Source organism: Nannospalax galili, unplaced genomic scaffold, assembly GCF_000622305.1.
Source record: "Nannospalax galili isolate Female #2095 unplaced genomic scaffold, S.galili_v1.0 scaffold578, whole genome shotgun sequence".
NCBI classification, from domain to species: domain Eukaryota; kingdom Metazoa; phylum Chordata; class Mammalia; order Rodentia; family Spalacidae; genus Nannospalax; species Nannospalax galili.
The window spans coordinates 6,208,003-6,223,514 of NW_008342282.1; the positions used below are offsets into that span (position 1 = coordinate 6,208,003).

The following is a 15,512-nucleotide window of genomic DNA, read 5'->3' on the forward strand; positions in this document are numbered from 1 at the left end:
TAATAATTAGTAGATGTGAAAAACATTACCATTGAAATCTACCTGATGACTTTATATCCATGCTCAGATGCCAAGGAGTTCAGAAAGTAACTGATTGTGACTAGTAATAATCAGATATCTAGAGATTAAAAACACATGTGCAAACATCTTAACGTCAATTGCATTAAAAATGAATTTTTCTGTATGAAACTGTATTTTGATAATGAAATAGAGACCTTTTTAAAGGTTAAAACCTTATTTAATTTTGTGTTTTATAGGGTTTATGCTGTGTACAGTATTGTATGACTGTCATAATTCCACTGTAAACGTAAAAATTTACAGCCAATTTTGAAAAAGATGCATCTTAGCTCAGGAAATTGTTATTGAATATGTCAATGCTGTTGTAATGAAATGCTTCTTCTAAGTATGTGGTTAATAAATAAATAATTTTTTAAAAAGCACATGCCATCACACCTGACTCTTTAAATATAATTTCTAGGAATCTAACTCAGGTTCTCATATTTGTATAGCAAGCCCTCTACTGACTGAGCCATTCCCAAGCCCAGAAACAAAGGATTTTTGAGAAAAATGAAAGATGTTTCCAGAATGGGCTGGAGAGATGGCTTAGCAGTTAAGAGCACTGGCTGCTCTTGCAGAGGACCTGGGCTCAAATGCCAGTATCCACATGGTGACTAACCACCATTCTAACTCCAGTTCCAGGGGATCTGACGTCCTCTTTTGACCTTTGCAGGCATTGCGCAACTTGGGTGCACTTACATACATGCAGGCAATACACTCAAACACATAATTTTTTTTTAAAAGATAAAAACATTTTTTAAAAAGATGTTTCCACAATTAAAAGAGAACTCAGAAAATGTTTACAGATTGAGAAATGGATTGATGTAAAAATTCGTAAGCAAACAAATTATGGTGAGATTTAAGTATATCGAGATAAAGAGAAGATTTTTTTAAACTTCAGGAAGGAAAAATAGCATCACCTCTAAAGAAAGTGAAATCTTATCAGATCTTTTAACAGCAATGCCAGATGGAACAATATTTTTAAAATGTTAAGAAAATTTCATTATAACTCAGATATAATGTCCAGGTAAACAATTACTTAAATATGCAAGTGCATGGCAAAATGTCATTGGTATTCACAGCTTCAGAAAGATTATCTCAAGTAATCTCAGATGAAACACTTTGCCGAGAAGAAATATAATTCCAGAATGGCTTTATGTTAATAATGGAAAGTAGATGCAAAGAAATAACTTAGTTACCTATTAACTATATTCAGTCCTATAGTCAACAAAAGAATTACTCAATAAAGTTCAGTATGTTTATATAATTTTTAAAGTCACTTACATGGGACAAAAATAGCAGTTTCCTTTCATAACCTGGCAAAGACTATCTCCCTATGTAGCTTTGCACTTCTATGGTAAAGTATTTTACCTTTAAGGAGGAAAACACTATTTTGACCCATGAGTTCAGAGGTTTCAGTCCATGGTCATTTGGCCTTGATGCTTTGAGTTGTGGTGATAGTGTTCATTGTGTCAAGAGCATGTGGTGAAAGAAGCTGTTCACCTGGTCAGAGCGAAGAAAGAGTACACAGAAAGAAGACTGACCTGGTATCCCAGAAAACACGTCAAGGACATACCATCAATGACCTAACTTCCCTCCACTGGGCCACACATCCTAAGATTTCACCACCTATCAGTAGTACCTCAGGCTGAGGACAAATCCTTGAGCATATGGACTTTTGGAGGGCATGCAAGATCCAAACCATAACATGACCAAAATGCTAATCATCAGAACAGAAGAGTACGCACACATTAACAAAATAGTTAACAGAGAAACCTTGGAAATATTTCTTTGCAATTTTTAAAAACCATGCTGAGCACAACAAACCTGCTAATCATTAACAGCAAATATCCTGGCCAGACCAATAATGCAAGCAAGAGAAACAGTGATGTACAATCCAAAAAGGAAGAAACAAAACTGTTCTTATTGCACATTGTAGTATTATAGCTGAGCAAAACCTAGACCTAAAAGAGAAAGACTCACCAAACTAAGAGCTCCTTTTAAAAAACGACAGTATTTACTTCCACCAGTAATAAGAAGAAAAGAAAGGAAAGGAAAATAATAAATAATTAACAGAAATTTCATGTAGTTAGAATTTATCAAAGAATGGAGGAAAAACTTCATGGAAAAATGTAACTGCATCAAGGTATATAAAAGAATTTGGGTTAGGGATCTAGCTCAGTGGTAGAGCACTTATGTAGTATATACAAGGCCTTATGCTTAATCACCAGTACAAAAGCTTGGAGGAAGAGGAGGAGGAAGAGGGGAAAGAAGGAGATGGGGAAGAAGAGGGAAAGGAGGAGGAGGAGGAGGAGGAGGAGGGGGAGGAGGAGGAAGATGAGGACAGACAAGGAGGGGGAGGAAGAAGAGGGGGATGAGGAAAAGCAGAAGAAAAGGGAGAAAAAGAAGAAGAATTAATTACTGGAAACACACACATCCTTATGCCTTTATAGGTAAGAAAAGTTGAAAAGATCTTAATTCTTCCGAAATCATTCTAAAAATTCGATAATTTCATATAACATTTAATTAAAGTGTTTGAGTAGTTTGTAAAACATATCTATAAACATGCAAAAGAATAATTATTGTTTAAAAAGTTACATTGTTTGTAAATAGGGTAAACAATAGCAAAGGAACTTTTTATACCAGATATTAAAAAAGTATTTCAAACCTATAATAACAGATAAAAAAAATGGAGTTCTTTTACAGGAACATAGAATAGACCAGTAGACCAGAATGGCTTAAAAAGCTCAAAAAATACTCAGATATTCATCAAAATGTTATATATGGCAAAGGTGGCATGATAAAGCAATAAGAAAAGGACAAAATTCTTAGTATCTTATTTATATGAATTAGCAAGAGTCACATATTGTGCCTTATACACTATACCATGCGCAGAGGTAGACTTCAGCTGTATCAGACATAAAAGCAATAATGAAAAAAGAAATTGTGGAATAACTTTGTAACAAATAAAACATGTAAACTGTCAACAAGATGATATGTTAGATCCACCAAATTAAGAAAAAGGTGATAGATAACAGGCCCCTTTGCCATGGGCCTAACAGTAAGAAAATGAGTCTCCGTGCATGCATTCTTACTGTAACAGGGACAGTTCAGAGAGCAATCTGACAGTTCCTAGTGAAGGCCCTTATGTACAAGAAGTTGTATTTCTGATAAAGAACAAAAAAAATTTTAAAGACAAATACAAGGACTTTCTGCAGCATTCTATACAGTAGAAAGGAGTCTGAGGTAGTCTGGGTGCCTGTCTCTAGGGAAATGGAAATATATATGTAATCCGTAGTACACCCGCACTCTGCACGTCTATGCACTTTGAAAAAATATAGGAGCTATGCATCTAGCCAGCATGTTGGACAGATTTTTTTAAAGATGGTTTCAAGTTGAAAAGGAAAGAAAAGACAAAGATAAACGAAAAGGAGATTGAATAGAGAGACAGGCAGGCATACAGAAAAATAGCATTATACCATTTATGTAAACTAAGAGATAATCATACCCCAGATAGTGTAGTGACATTGCTACATCAAATATATTTTGTGAGTACCTATTGTGAAAGAGAGAATAAATCAATTTTATACATGAAGAAATAATCAAAACAAAACCAAACAAGGACCTTACAACTCCAAAGACAATCCTGTGGCAAAAATATGAGTGTTATAACGGGCTCTCTGCCCTGAGTTCAACAGCAATCAAAACTGCCTCTTGCATTGGGACCTACCACACACAACTGAAGCTTGAACCACATTCTACAATGCACAAGCAGTAATGTTGAAGGAAAGTAGAACAACACAAAACAGGATTACTGAGAAGCAGAGGGTCTATAAGAACATACCTGCCCATGACACTGATTTAGATTTATGGACATCAAATCATGTATCACAGAGTCTTGGAATCTAGATCTAACTGTATGTCAGACTCACCAGGAGAATCTCTTAAATGTGATATTGGTGGTGTGGCCTCCACATTTGTAATCTTAACAAACACTCCCTGGTGAATCTTTTACAACCAGTCTAGCATCAGGACAGACCCCATCATCTTTCTGGTTTTCTTTTTGTTTTTATTCTTTGACAGTTTAATATATGTATATAATCACTTTTAGTTGTCACACCCTCTTCTGCTCATACCTTTTTTTCTTCAGCCCAGCATCTTAAAGACGTGGTCAGACAGTTACAGCCCGATGCTTAATGTTATCTCACCAGACTACCATAAGAAAGGAATGCCATCACAAACACTAATCTTATAATTAGCATTATTATTAGGGAATAATACTAATCTCTCTCTCTCTCTCTCTCTCTCTCTATCTCTCTCTCTCTCACACACACACACACACACACACACACACGTACAAATTACCTGTATTCTGCTGATTAGAAAAACCAAAACTGATTTTTGAAAACCACTCAGTGTCATGTTGAGAATGGCAACATCTGTGTGTGAATCTTTCAGAGGTTTTGTTTGCTTGCTGGCTGACTGGCTGGCTTTATGAGACACTCTCTCTTTGTGTAGACCAGAGTAGCCTTGAACTTGAAATCCTCACAGTTCAGCCTCAGCCATCTGTGCTGGGATTATTGATGTACACCACCAACATCCATCTGAATCTTTGTTTAATTAGGCTGCCCTTACATGATGGTTTTGGCTTTTACAGGGCTGGTGATTGACAGACTGCAAGAGAAAATGTAATGACCAAGGTAGATAGGAAAGGAACGTGTGAAGCTCAACCAGTTCCGAAGTGTTTTGCTCCATCAGGACTTTGTTTCCCTAAGCGCAGGCTTTACTGAAAGCAAACATAAAAATGCCACTGGGGGCCAGGCTCTCAGCTGCTGAGCACAGTGCAAGCCCTTGGGGACAAAGCACGTCTTGCACATTTCTCTTCCTCACTTATGAGAGTGGTAGAGTTTGTCTGACAGCCAAGGTGCGACTCTGACACAGTTTAAGATTGGTGGCATAATAAGAAGAAAGTGAGCCCAGGAGAAAGTGTGAATTAGAAAAAGAAATTATTTTTCTGTTTCTTGTAGCTGTAAATAACCGTACCACACTCTGTACTTCCAAACCTCTAGGCCAAAAGTGGTAGGGAGGAAGAGTTTGCTGGCAAGCTTTTGTTTTGAAGGACACTGTCACTGAAGAATAAGATCGATAAAGATGTGGTTTTCAAACTTTTGTCTCCTGAAACTGATACTTCTCTTGATGCTTACACCTCAAGCAGCAAACATTCACCTACCCTCATTCTTCATTCCACCCACCGTCAAACCAAGCAAGGTGTCCTGTAGATAAAGGCCATGGTTGTGTACTTCCTTTCCTGGGCTGGGGAAATTGACAAACAGAAGTAATATGGCAGTGAGATGACTAGTAATTTTGTTGCTGAGACAGGTTGAGGTTAAAAAAAATAGTGAAAGGAAGCTAAATCACAGCAGAGGAAAGGAAGAAATTCTGTAGTTGGTGGTAAAGACCACACAGCCAAGCCTCTAGGAAACTGAGTGGTACCTGGAGACTGCAAATCAAACTGTATTTGGACATGGCTCAAGAGCTTGTTACAAATACAGAAGCTCATGGCTGTTGGTGGAACTACTAAATGAAAGCATACAATTTAACAAGCCACCAGCTGATTTGCATTCATTTAATAATTACCAATGTGTTTCCTAATTTTAGGCTCAGTAAATTAATAAACACATGATAACAAATCAGGAGGTTTATTAAGTTGATACTTAATACTTTAGTTCTTTTACAATGACTGCAGAAATAGCTCTTTTTTAAAAAAAAAAAAAACCATAATATCAAAATTCTAAGTCCTCAAGCTCTTTTGTGACTGTCAAGCCCAGGTCTCTGGACCCTTAATAGCATGTGGTAAAGAGTATAAAATCACTGTCTCCCAACAGCTGTTTGGAGCTCAGCAACTCCCCACGCATCAGGTTCATGTCCTCACTCTGGATGTGAGAAACTTTCCTCTAACATGATGAAACCATGCTGCAGCAGGGCCATCTGTATCCCTGCCCCAGAGAGAATTTTTCATAGTGTACCAAGTTATGTTTATGGCCAGGCTAAAGCACATGCTTAGCCTGATCAATATCAGAGAAACTGGTCTACAGTCTATGTAAGCAAGAGGAAAATGACCTCAAGGAGCAGCCCACTGCAACAGTCCATAAATAAATTGGCAGATGTGTCAACTGTGCACATTAATCCAGAAGTGCAGTTCTTTGGGGACTAAAGTCCAAAGACAAAGACATTTGTGGGTTGCCGGTCAATCTGGAGCATTTCTTCTAATTTTTCTGGATGTGTTTTTGACAGGAGCTTAAGGGCAGTTCAATAAATTAAAATGTATTTACATGGCAATGAAGAATTATCTTGACATACTGAGAGTTATTTAATTACCAAGGTGCTTTGCGTGCTGCTAAAGTTAAGACTGTGTCAGCCTTTCTGGGACAAATCTTTATTTTCAGGGCCATGTGGCTCAGCCAGGAATGATCCCCTGGGTTGGAGCTTGTCAGTTATAGAAGATGAGTCTCCTTGCTGACCCCCATTTCCATAGACAGCTCTAAACAGATCGGTAATCTCAATGTCAGACATCATGATGAAGTCAGCGCTGCCAAGGCCAAATGTCCCTCTTCAGGGATGTGGCCTCCCTCTCAGAGGAATTGTAAATGAAGTCATACCCCATTTGCAGTCTTCAAAGCATGTCAGGGTTGCTGTCTGTCTGCATGGCATTCAGAGAGCTGTCTTAAGGCATCAAAAGGTAGGTGTGCAGTGTCCATGCTGGCAGCAGCAAAGCACAGTGGGTAGGAAGTGACCTCGTATGAACGGGGACAGAGACAGTTTCCCCAAACTACACTATATACTAGTCCTACACCTCTGGGATCCAGCAAAGAAGGGATTATAAGAGAGAAAGGACAGGAGCTTTGGAAGCTCAGGATTAAACTTCTAACCTAACTGGATAGGCGAGAAACAGAAAAAATAAAATTGCCTCAACCCTCCTAGAACATCTATCTATTTCCAAACTGAAGGACTGGTCATTGATTTTGATAAGAGACAGTTTTGGCAGGAGATAGAAGTAGTGACTTAGAGTCTCCCTTGGGCTAACCCAGTCAAGGTGGCGAATTATCTCAAATAAGTATGAGGCAGAAAAGCCAAGCATCACCCCCAACTCCTCCTACTCCTCCTTTCCCTCTTCCTTCTCCTCCTCCTTTTTTCATGCTTCTTCTTAAGAAACAAATCAAGATGTTTAAGGATGAACCCTGATACTATAACCAATAACATTGCAGACTTAAATCTGTCATCAAAACCAATGTGGCTGTGTTAAAGGAGTTCTGTACAAATCAGGAAACCTAGGTGTATATTAGTTTAACCACTGTGAGCTGTGGGTCATGAGAGAGCTGTTTGCCTTTCCAATTCTGATTTTCCTCACCAACACATGGGCTTGAATTACTAAGTTTAGTTTATTACAGTGGTAGGATTCTATTTCATTCTATTTTTTTAGAACTATAACTGTTTCCTCATCTAGTCCTTCTGCATAGTTATTCCCCTATAGGGGATTGTAAAAACCTTAGCAACTGAACTGTTTCAAATTCATTCCTATAGGTCCAGACATCTCGACTCTGGTGGTGGGATCTGACATTAGCCACTGTCCCAATACCGCTTGGCCCACCTTCCGTGGCTACCTGCATAAGAGGACTCACTCAGGCTTTGTGAAGGGCTGGAGGAAGAGGTGGTTTGTGCTGAAACATGATGGCTATCTCCGCTATTACAAACATAGAAAGGTAAACTGAGGGAAGGAGTAATGACTGATGTGGGTAAGAGCAAGAAATGTTGGGAAGTGTATTCCTTTGAACTTATCCATGCTCAAAAATTACCTTTTTGGGACCCATATTGTAGGTCTCAAAGACGACAGACTCCCCTATGAGTGCCCAGGAATCAATCCTCCTTCAAAAGCCAGAGGATTGTAATTTATGCTCTTCTACTGCATGAATCAAGACTGGCATACGCTTCTTTGTCATTTATTTCTGTTTTGATCCCCTATGAAGAATTTCTTATCAAACTCAGGACCAAATTAAATTCCTCATACTGTATAGGTAAATAAAGGTGAGTCTCAGGCAAAACATAGTTCCTTGAGACAGGATACCTGAGCATGGTTCCCTGTTGGCAGAATCTGGATGCTATTGAGGTTTCTAAGGCAGAAAAGTCACCTGGAATACCTTGATCACTTTCCAGATTTCATGACAGCAGTGATTTCTAACTCTAGTTGAAGGTTGGAATCACCTAGGGAATATTCTCAAAGCTGTGTTGATAACAGTCCTCCTCCTGGATGTAATGAATGGGGCAAGTCACTGGTCTCAGGCCTCTGTGCCTCGGGAAAGCTCTTCAGGAGACTCTAAGATGCAGTTCACACTTTGTTATCACATCAATGACTAATTTTGTTAAAAAGATGCGAACATGCTTAAAAAACAGATATTTCATATAGAACCCCAGGTTTCTAATTTTCGAAGTATTTCTACCAGCTGTCAGAAGCTGAATAGATTCCCTCTTTTGCATTCTCCAGTCAACAAAGGACACATTGTGTCCCACTGCTCTGCACCCTGTTGGCTTCACTCAATGACATTTTTGACCCACCTCTAATCAGTGTTCAAAGCAAGAATTTTGGCTTTTTACCTCATTCATGGCACAATCTTACTTTTGCTGCCCAATGTTTTATGTTTCTCTAGTGTGCGCATATACATATATACGTAGCTACTTAGATACTTACATGTATGTATGTGTAAATTACCTCTGTGTGTATATGTACCTGTATACAAACAAACTTAATTTCTTCCTGTAACAAGGCAATAAAGAAATAAGTGCATTATAAAACTAAGGAACTATCTGCATACTGAATTATTGCGAAGATTTTCTATTCCTGCAGTATGAACCACATACTTGTGACACAGAGAATGAAGTGATCAGCTGTTCATGGCGAAGTCAGCCAAACAGGTCCTTTGAAAAACTTTGTCTCCCTTCAGTGCAGGAAAATAAGATTCTTCCTAAGCAGGAGGAGAAATGCTTGTCTGTCCTCTTTTCTATTTTCTTGAGTATTAAAGTGGAACAGACAAGAAGTTTTCAATCTAAAAAACATCTGTGGAAACATCAGAAACAAGTTTCCAATCTGTGGAAACATGTACATTCATGTTTGAGAACCCTGGAGGAGTTCCCCCATTCTGTCTCCTGGATGTCTCAGTGCGGTCCTGGAAACTCTTATGTTCTTTTATAAGCTTTTAAGGTTAGTATGATTTGTAAGCCGAGGAAGTATAGCAGCAAATTTATTCCTATCTAAAGTCAAAAAACAAGAACAATCACTAATGAAGCTTGCACATTGTTCCCGGGAAGTTGTGATTCAGAGATTGTGTCCCTCCTGCCTTTCATTGATAAGTTGTGTTTTTTCTTATAAAATAGTGAGCACACTAGAGGCCGAGCTTTGAGGCCCTTCTTCAGCAAAATAAATATAAGAATCTACTGTAAATCAAGTATCTCTTTTTTTTAAGGTTTCTGGACACTGAGATTCAGAGTGGGCCTGACGCCAATATTTTTGGACTGGATTTGCTAGTTGGCTATCAAGGAACTGGTGTTATATTTGACTTACATGGGGTTTTTATAAACTTTTGTAATTAATGTATTCAGGTGAAGAATATACAATTTCCCATAGCCCCCACTATTCCGTACTTCGTTATCTACGTATTTGAATTACCTACCAAACCTTTGGCTTGAATAAGTATGGTGTCTGAGCTGGAATGGATATGAAAAGTTTAAACTATATTGGTAATTGTGGTTAAATTTAAGATTTTTTAACTGTTTCTAGTCTTTGGGAAAAAATGTGGCTCTTATGATTAGGAGGAAGCTTGGAAAAGCTACTTTGAACAATATGATTATGACCATCATTGTCACAAGAGTGTTTGATGCAACTATAGTAGAATATAAAATATTCATTTATTTCATTTTAAGGAGTCCGTATCAGATAGATCCCTCATAGTGCTACAGATTCCAGAATGCATTATGTCTGATCTATAAAATAGACAGCAATGGCTGAGAAGTTAATGGGGCATAGAAAGAACATAGCAATAAATTAGCAGAAAATGAACTCAGCCATTCAAAAGTCATTCATGCAACAAATATTTATTGAGTACCTTAAAATGATTTATTTTCTTAATTTTATGTATATGAGTGTATTGCCTGCATATATGTAAATGCACCCATGTTGTGCAATGCCTATGGAGGTCAGAAGATGGCATCAGATTCCCTACAACCTGAGTTATGGACAGTTGTTAGCTGCCACATGGGTGCTGGAATTCAAACCCAGGTCTTCTGCAAGAACAGCTAGTGCTCTTAACCACTGAGCCATCTCTTCAGCCCCTTGAGTACTTTTTATAAGTCAAGCATTATGTAAGCACCAGAAAGACAACCAGACATAATGCCTGTCCTGTTTGTGCTTACAGTTCTATGGAAGAAATCGATATTAGGAAATAAACCCACAAGTAAATATGTAATTGTAGTTAGCATTATAAATGAGATTACAACAAGAAAAAGCTAATTATAGCAGTCTAATTGAATCAAGAAATAGAACCAGGGGTTGGAGAGATGGTACAGTGGTTAAAGAGCATTGGCTGCTCTAGGAACTGGGTTCACTTCCCAACACTCCTGTTGCAGCTTACAGTGGTCTATAACTCCAGTTTCAGGGGATCTGACACCATCTTCTGACCTCCCCAGGCACTGCAGGACATGGGTGCACTTACATACACGCAGGCAATACACTCATACACACAAAATAAAAACAATAAGTAATATATTAAAAAATAAATAGAATCACACATCTTTGAGTGGAGGAAGTTTAATACAAAGAATTGTTAAATTATGATAAAAAATAATTGTGGGACATAATAAAACTCAATATGGTACCAAGGAGGCATATCACAGGAAGGAAACACAGAAGGGATGCCCTCTCCAAACCTGGGGTTTCAGATGTCATTGGAGGGATGTGGTTAAATGGATAGCACAGCAACTCCCTGGTTTGCCAGGCTAGAGGACTCTATATTCCCAGTATAAATGTGAAGCAACCCTTTGGAGCAGAGATGGAACAGGAACCCCTCAGCTGGTGTTTGGGGCATAGTGTACCATGGGAGTGAGCATTCTCATGTGGCAGGAAGCCTAGAATATGAGATGTCCTTATCACAAATCCCTGTCAGAAGAGATGGTGTAGGAATGACTAAAAGACACACCTGGGGAGAAGAGACATACACAGAGAGAATCAGGGCACCAGGATATATAGGAAACCTGCATAGGTTGTCCATATAGCAAAGATCACAGGAAGGTGACCACCAGCCCTGCTAGGGATTTGCATATTCTGGGTACATGGCTGGGACAAAGCATCCTCTGATGTCTATAGACCCACACTCCAGGCCCCTCCTGCACAGCTGGGGAGAACAAGAGCCTTCCTTTTGCTGCAGTGTTCTTCTAGTGCCCTCTACTGAGAAATCTTTGCACCATCATGCTTTCTGTAAAGAACTAGACAAAGGAATCCAGACTTTCCAACAAACCAAATACTAAGGGGTGATTAGAAGCTAAGAGACACTGAGAGAAATAGATTGACAACTGGAAAAAGGGTAAAAGGAAAAGTCTGGATAAATTAGCAAAAGAGGGGACTAGGTAATGAATTCCTTGGCAGGGAGCAGCATATAACGTTTCAGCTGAGAACTGAGGGCCAAGTAGACATTAGAAAGCTGGGATAAGCACTCATTCTCCAGGCCAAGGAAACAACATACATGAAATCTCTAAGCTATAAAACAGCATGTTAAATTTGGGGAACTTATTTTTTTAAAGTCCATTGTGGCTAAAGTCGGAGCACAATGGGGAAGAAAGAAGGAAGATTAATCTAGAAGGTGAGCAGGAGGCAGCCATTCAGGGCCTCAGACAAAAACGGGGGATTTGGGGTATTCTTCTGACCACAACAGAATGATAGAAAACATCTCAGGTAGTGGAATTTTCAAAAGTTCACTCTGCTGGGCATGGTGGTGTACATCTTTAATTCTAGTACTCAGGAAGCAGAGACAGGTGGATCTCTGTATGATCAAGGCCAGCCTGGCTTGCATAGGGAGTTCCAGGCCAGATGAAGCTACAGGGAGACCGTGTCTCAAACAGCACACAAGCAAAACGTCATTAAAAAGTTTATTCTGACTGTGATGTTGAAAATGAATTCGAGGGTAACAGGAGCAGGATAAACAGCACTAAGAAAGGGAGTGCTGCTTTGGTGGCAAGAGACAATGGTAGTCTTGAACCAGATGAGAATGGAAAACCAAGTAGATGCATCACCAGATGCATTTAAGAACAGAAATCCATAAGAGTTTGGTTTTATGAAGGTGATTGGTTTTCCAATGCTGCCAAAAGGGCATACTATATGAGTACTGGAAGCATTAGAAGCATTAGAAGCTGTTGGTGAGTGAAAGAAAGCAGAATAATAGGGTAACCGAAGCTATTTAGTCCATGTACAATTAATGTAATTACTAATAATAATTTCTAACATTATTATTTTTTCTTTCAGTTTTCCTGTTCTGGTCTATATTTTTCTTCCTTTCAGCAAATTAGTTTTATCGTATTGTTTAATCCTTACCTAAAAGATTGTCATATATATTTAGACTATTAGAGCCTGATATAAAAACTAGTTGTAATATTTTATGGACATTATAACATTTAATTTAACCGTGTCCTAAGTAATCTATTTGTAATATCATTTATACACCTTCAGATCTTCAAACATTTAACCTAGAGCATTCGACTATTATAATACCATTTAGTGAGTGATTTATTGGCTGGTGATAAAATTCTCAGTTACTGGGGGCTTATGCTTTTGTTTTTTCTTACTACTTGTAGAATCCTTTTCAACTGCTTACAGAATCCTAGATTTGGTAGTTGCTTCCTTTCAGAAGAACCTTGAATGGGTCTCTCTTTTCTTTTCTAGAAGTAAGATCCCAGCTCACTTCTCAATAGAAACAGTGAAAGCCAAAAAGAGCAATCTGCTCCGTCTGTGTTTTATGTGCCTTCTGGCATTCTTTCAGCTCTGCAGTTTAATAGCTAATTTGCAGCACAAAGTTCTTAATTTCAAAACTTAAGTTTTTACTTTTAGTCTCCATTTGATTCTGTTTTATAGTCTCCTGTTTATGCTGAAATTATTAATCTCATCTTTTTTTCTTCGAACATACTAATCATAGTCATGTTAAAGTCCATTTCTAATGATTCCTTTCTCTGGATTCCCCATACATCCATTTCTATCTTCTGTAATCTTATTTCTGTTAGAAAAGATAACAGTACTAAAGAGTCAAGTTTACCTCATTCTTATCAGCACTAAGTAGACATAAGTCGATCTGCAGTCCCCGTGAGTGGAGTGAGGCTCTCACTCCACTAGTGTGTAAATGCTCTGCAGACTTCTCAGCCTTTTCAGATGGAAGGAATCCCCTTGTTAGGCTCATTTTCTGGGGAGCTTCATTTATCTTCATTGCTTTCCTAGCCCTGTGAGATAGTTACATTTATCTACTTCAGCTTTTCCGTGTTCTTTCCAGCAATGCCCTTGATACCTCATCTAGCCTGCATTATCAGAACTTCAGTGAGAGATGTTATGAAGAAATAATTGATTGATTTCTCATAGTTTTTAAGTTGTAAGGTCCTAGCTTATGTAAATTCTTGATAGAATCAAGAAAAGAAGGGGGGAAAGGATGTACAAAAGAGAAATAAATGCTAGATCTATTCACCATTGATTATAAAAGTTGGTTATTATCTAGACCATTAGTACCAGCAGAAGATCAAACTTTATGGAAAGATATGACTGAATTTTCAGACACGGTCAAAACAAAACAAGGCTGTGCATTACAGCAAAACACGGCAGTTTCTGTTCAAATGTGGGTGTGGGTGTGGATGTGTGTAGGATAGGAGGCATCCCATGCACTGGGCTTACAGATGCTTAAAGAAAAAAAAAACAGTGTTTGGCTGAAAATGCTTATCTCTGTTTCAAGAGCTTTGAAATTCACTATGTTAGAGGAGTTTAATGGATACCGTGACACACAGTGAACAGAAAGTAAAATTCAGACTATGAAATAGGATCAGTTTTTCAAGTAATGTGTCATGAATCTCCTTTGTAACTAAGTCCTATTAATTTTGTATTTTTTATCAAAGCAAATTGATGATAAGTATTGCAAAATTGCTGAGAGGCTAAGAATTCACTTTTGTTTCTCCAGTTCTAGAGATCCAGCCCAGGGTTTTGTCCCTGCTAGGCAAACACTTTGCTACTGAGCTACATCTTCAGTCTATGATGTCAATCAAGTTACCAGACTAAATGTAGGCAGAGAAGAGAATTGGAATAGTGTGGGATCTAAAGGTCAGACTAGCTCTACAGCTCACAAATTGACAACAAATAATTTATTTCACAGCTCTGAGTTAACTAACAGTTACTAGAGAAATGAGTGACTCTTGGGCTTTATCCCAGAACTGATCAAAGGAGAACTAGTGGCAATAAATGGGCTTGAATGGACAGTGGGGGGAAACAATACATTGACTTCTTCGAACATCTAAGATTTTTATTTGTCACCCTACATATGAATATTAGACATCCAGGAGCCTATGTAGTGTAGACAGCATTGGAGTTCAGGGAGAGAGAGACCTGGAGAGAAATTCAGTTGTGTTAATCATGTGAACACAGAGATGGTGTTATATGTCATGAGGTCACCTGGAAGGAATGTAGGTTATAAGAGCAAAGAGCCAAGGACAAAGCCTCTTTCTTTCCCAGTGCCAAGGGACACTGTGTCAGATGTCTGGCACAGAAAGAGGCTGCAACAGTAGATTCTAAGCAAAGCAAACAGAGTTTTCCAAAGAGAAGATGCTTCTTTCTAGACAGTGCACCTGCTACACAGTAACTGTTCACTAGAAGCAAGCCTCGGTGTGGGAGAGTGGATCCATCCTTCTGACTGACTTTTGCAGGGCTTGACTACTCTATTCTTTCTTTTTTTCAGTCTAAAGACATGGCTGTCCCTACCATCCCAGGGAAAGGGGGGATGTATCCTTGAATAAACATTTTTTATAGTGAACTTTCCATTTACCTTCTCTTCTAATGCAAAAGTATTTGAAGGAACCGCCTGATTCTGCCTTTCTCTCATCTTTCCAACCCTACTGCAATCAGCTATGTGCGTCTACAAGGCAGACAGTTGTTGAAATTATAAGCAGGTCCAATTTTCCAGCAACTGTAGAGAATGAGAAAGACAAGGGCTGCCAACATTAATAAGAAATCATATTTACCTGAGAAGTGTTCTGTATGGATTAAGTAAAAGGTAAAGCAGCTAATACAGGGTCTGGGACATAATTTCAAATATCATACCAGATTCAGTCTTCTCTCCCCATTTTATCCCATTTTCAGTCAACTTCCTGTGGTCACGCCACAAATAAGTTTA

General features: G+C 38.5%; 1 protein-coding gene across 1 annotated transcript in view; it reads left to right on the forward strand.

Annotated features, from left to right (window-relative positions):
- The window catches only part of LOC103738192, a 127,694-nt gene that overhangs the window by 48,109 nt on the left and 64,073 nt on the right, over positions 1 to 15,512 (forward strand). The window contains 1 exon segment of the mRNA XM_029565883.1: positions 7,639 to 7,817. Within this exon segment, the coding sequence (XP_029421743.1) occupies positions 7,639 to 7,817 (179 nt within the window).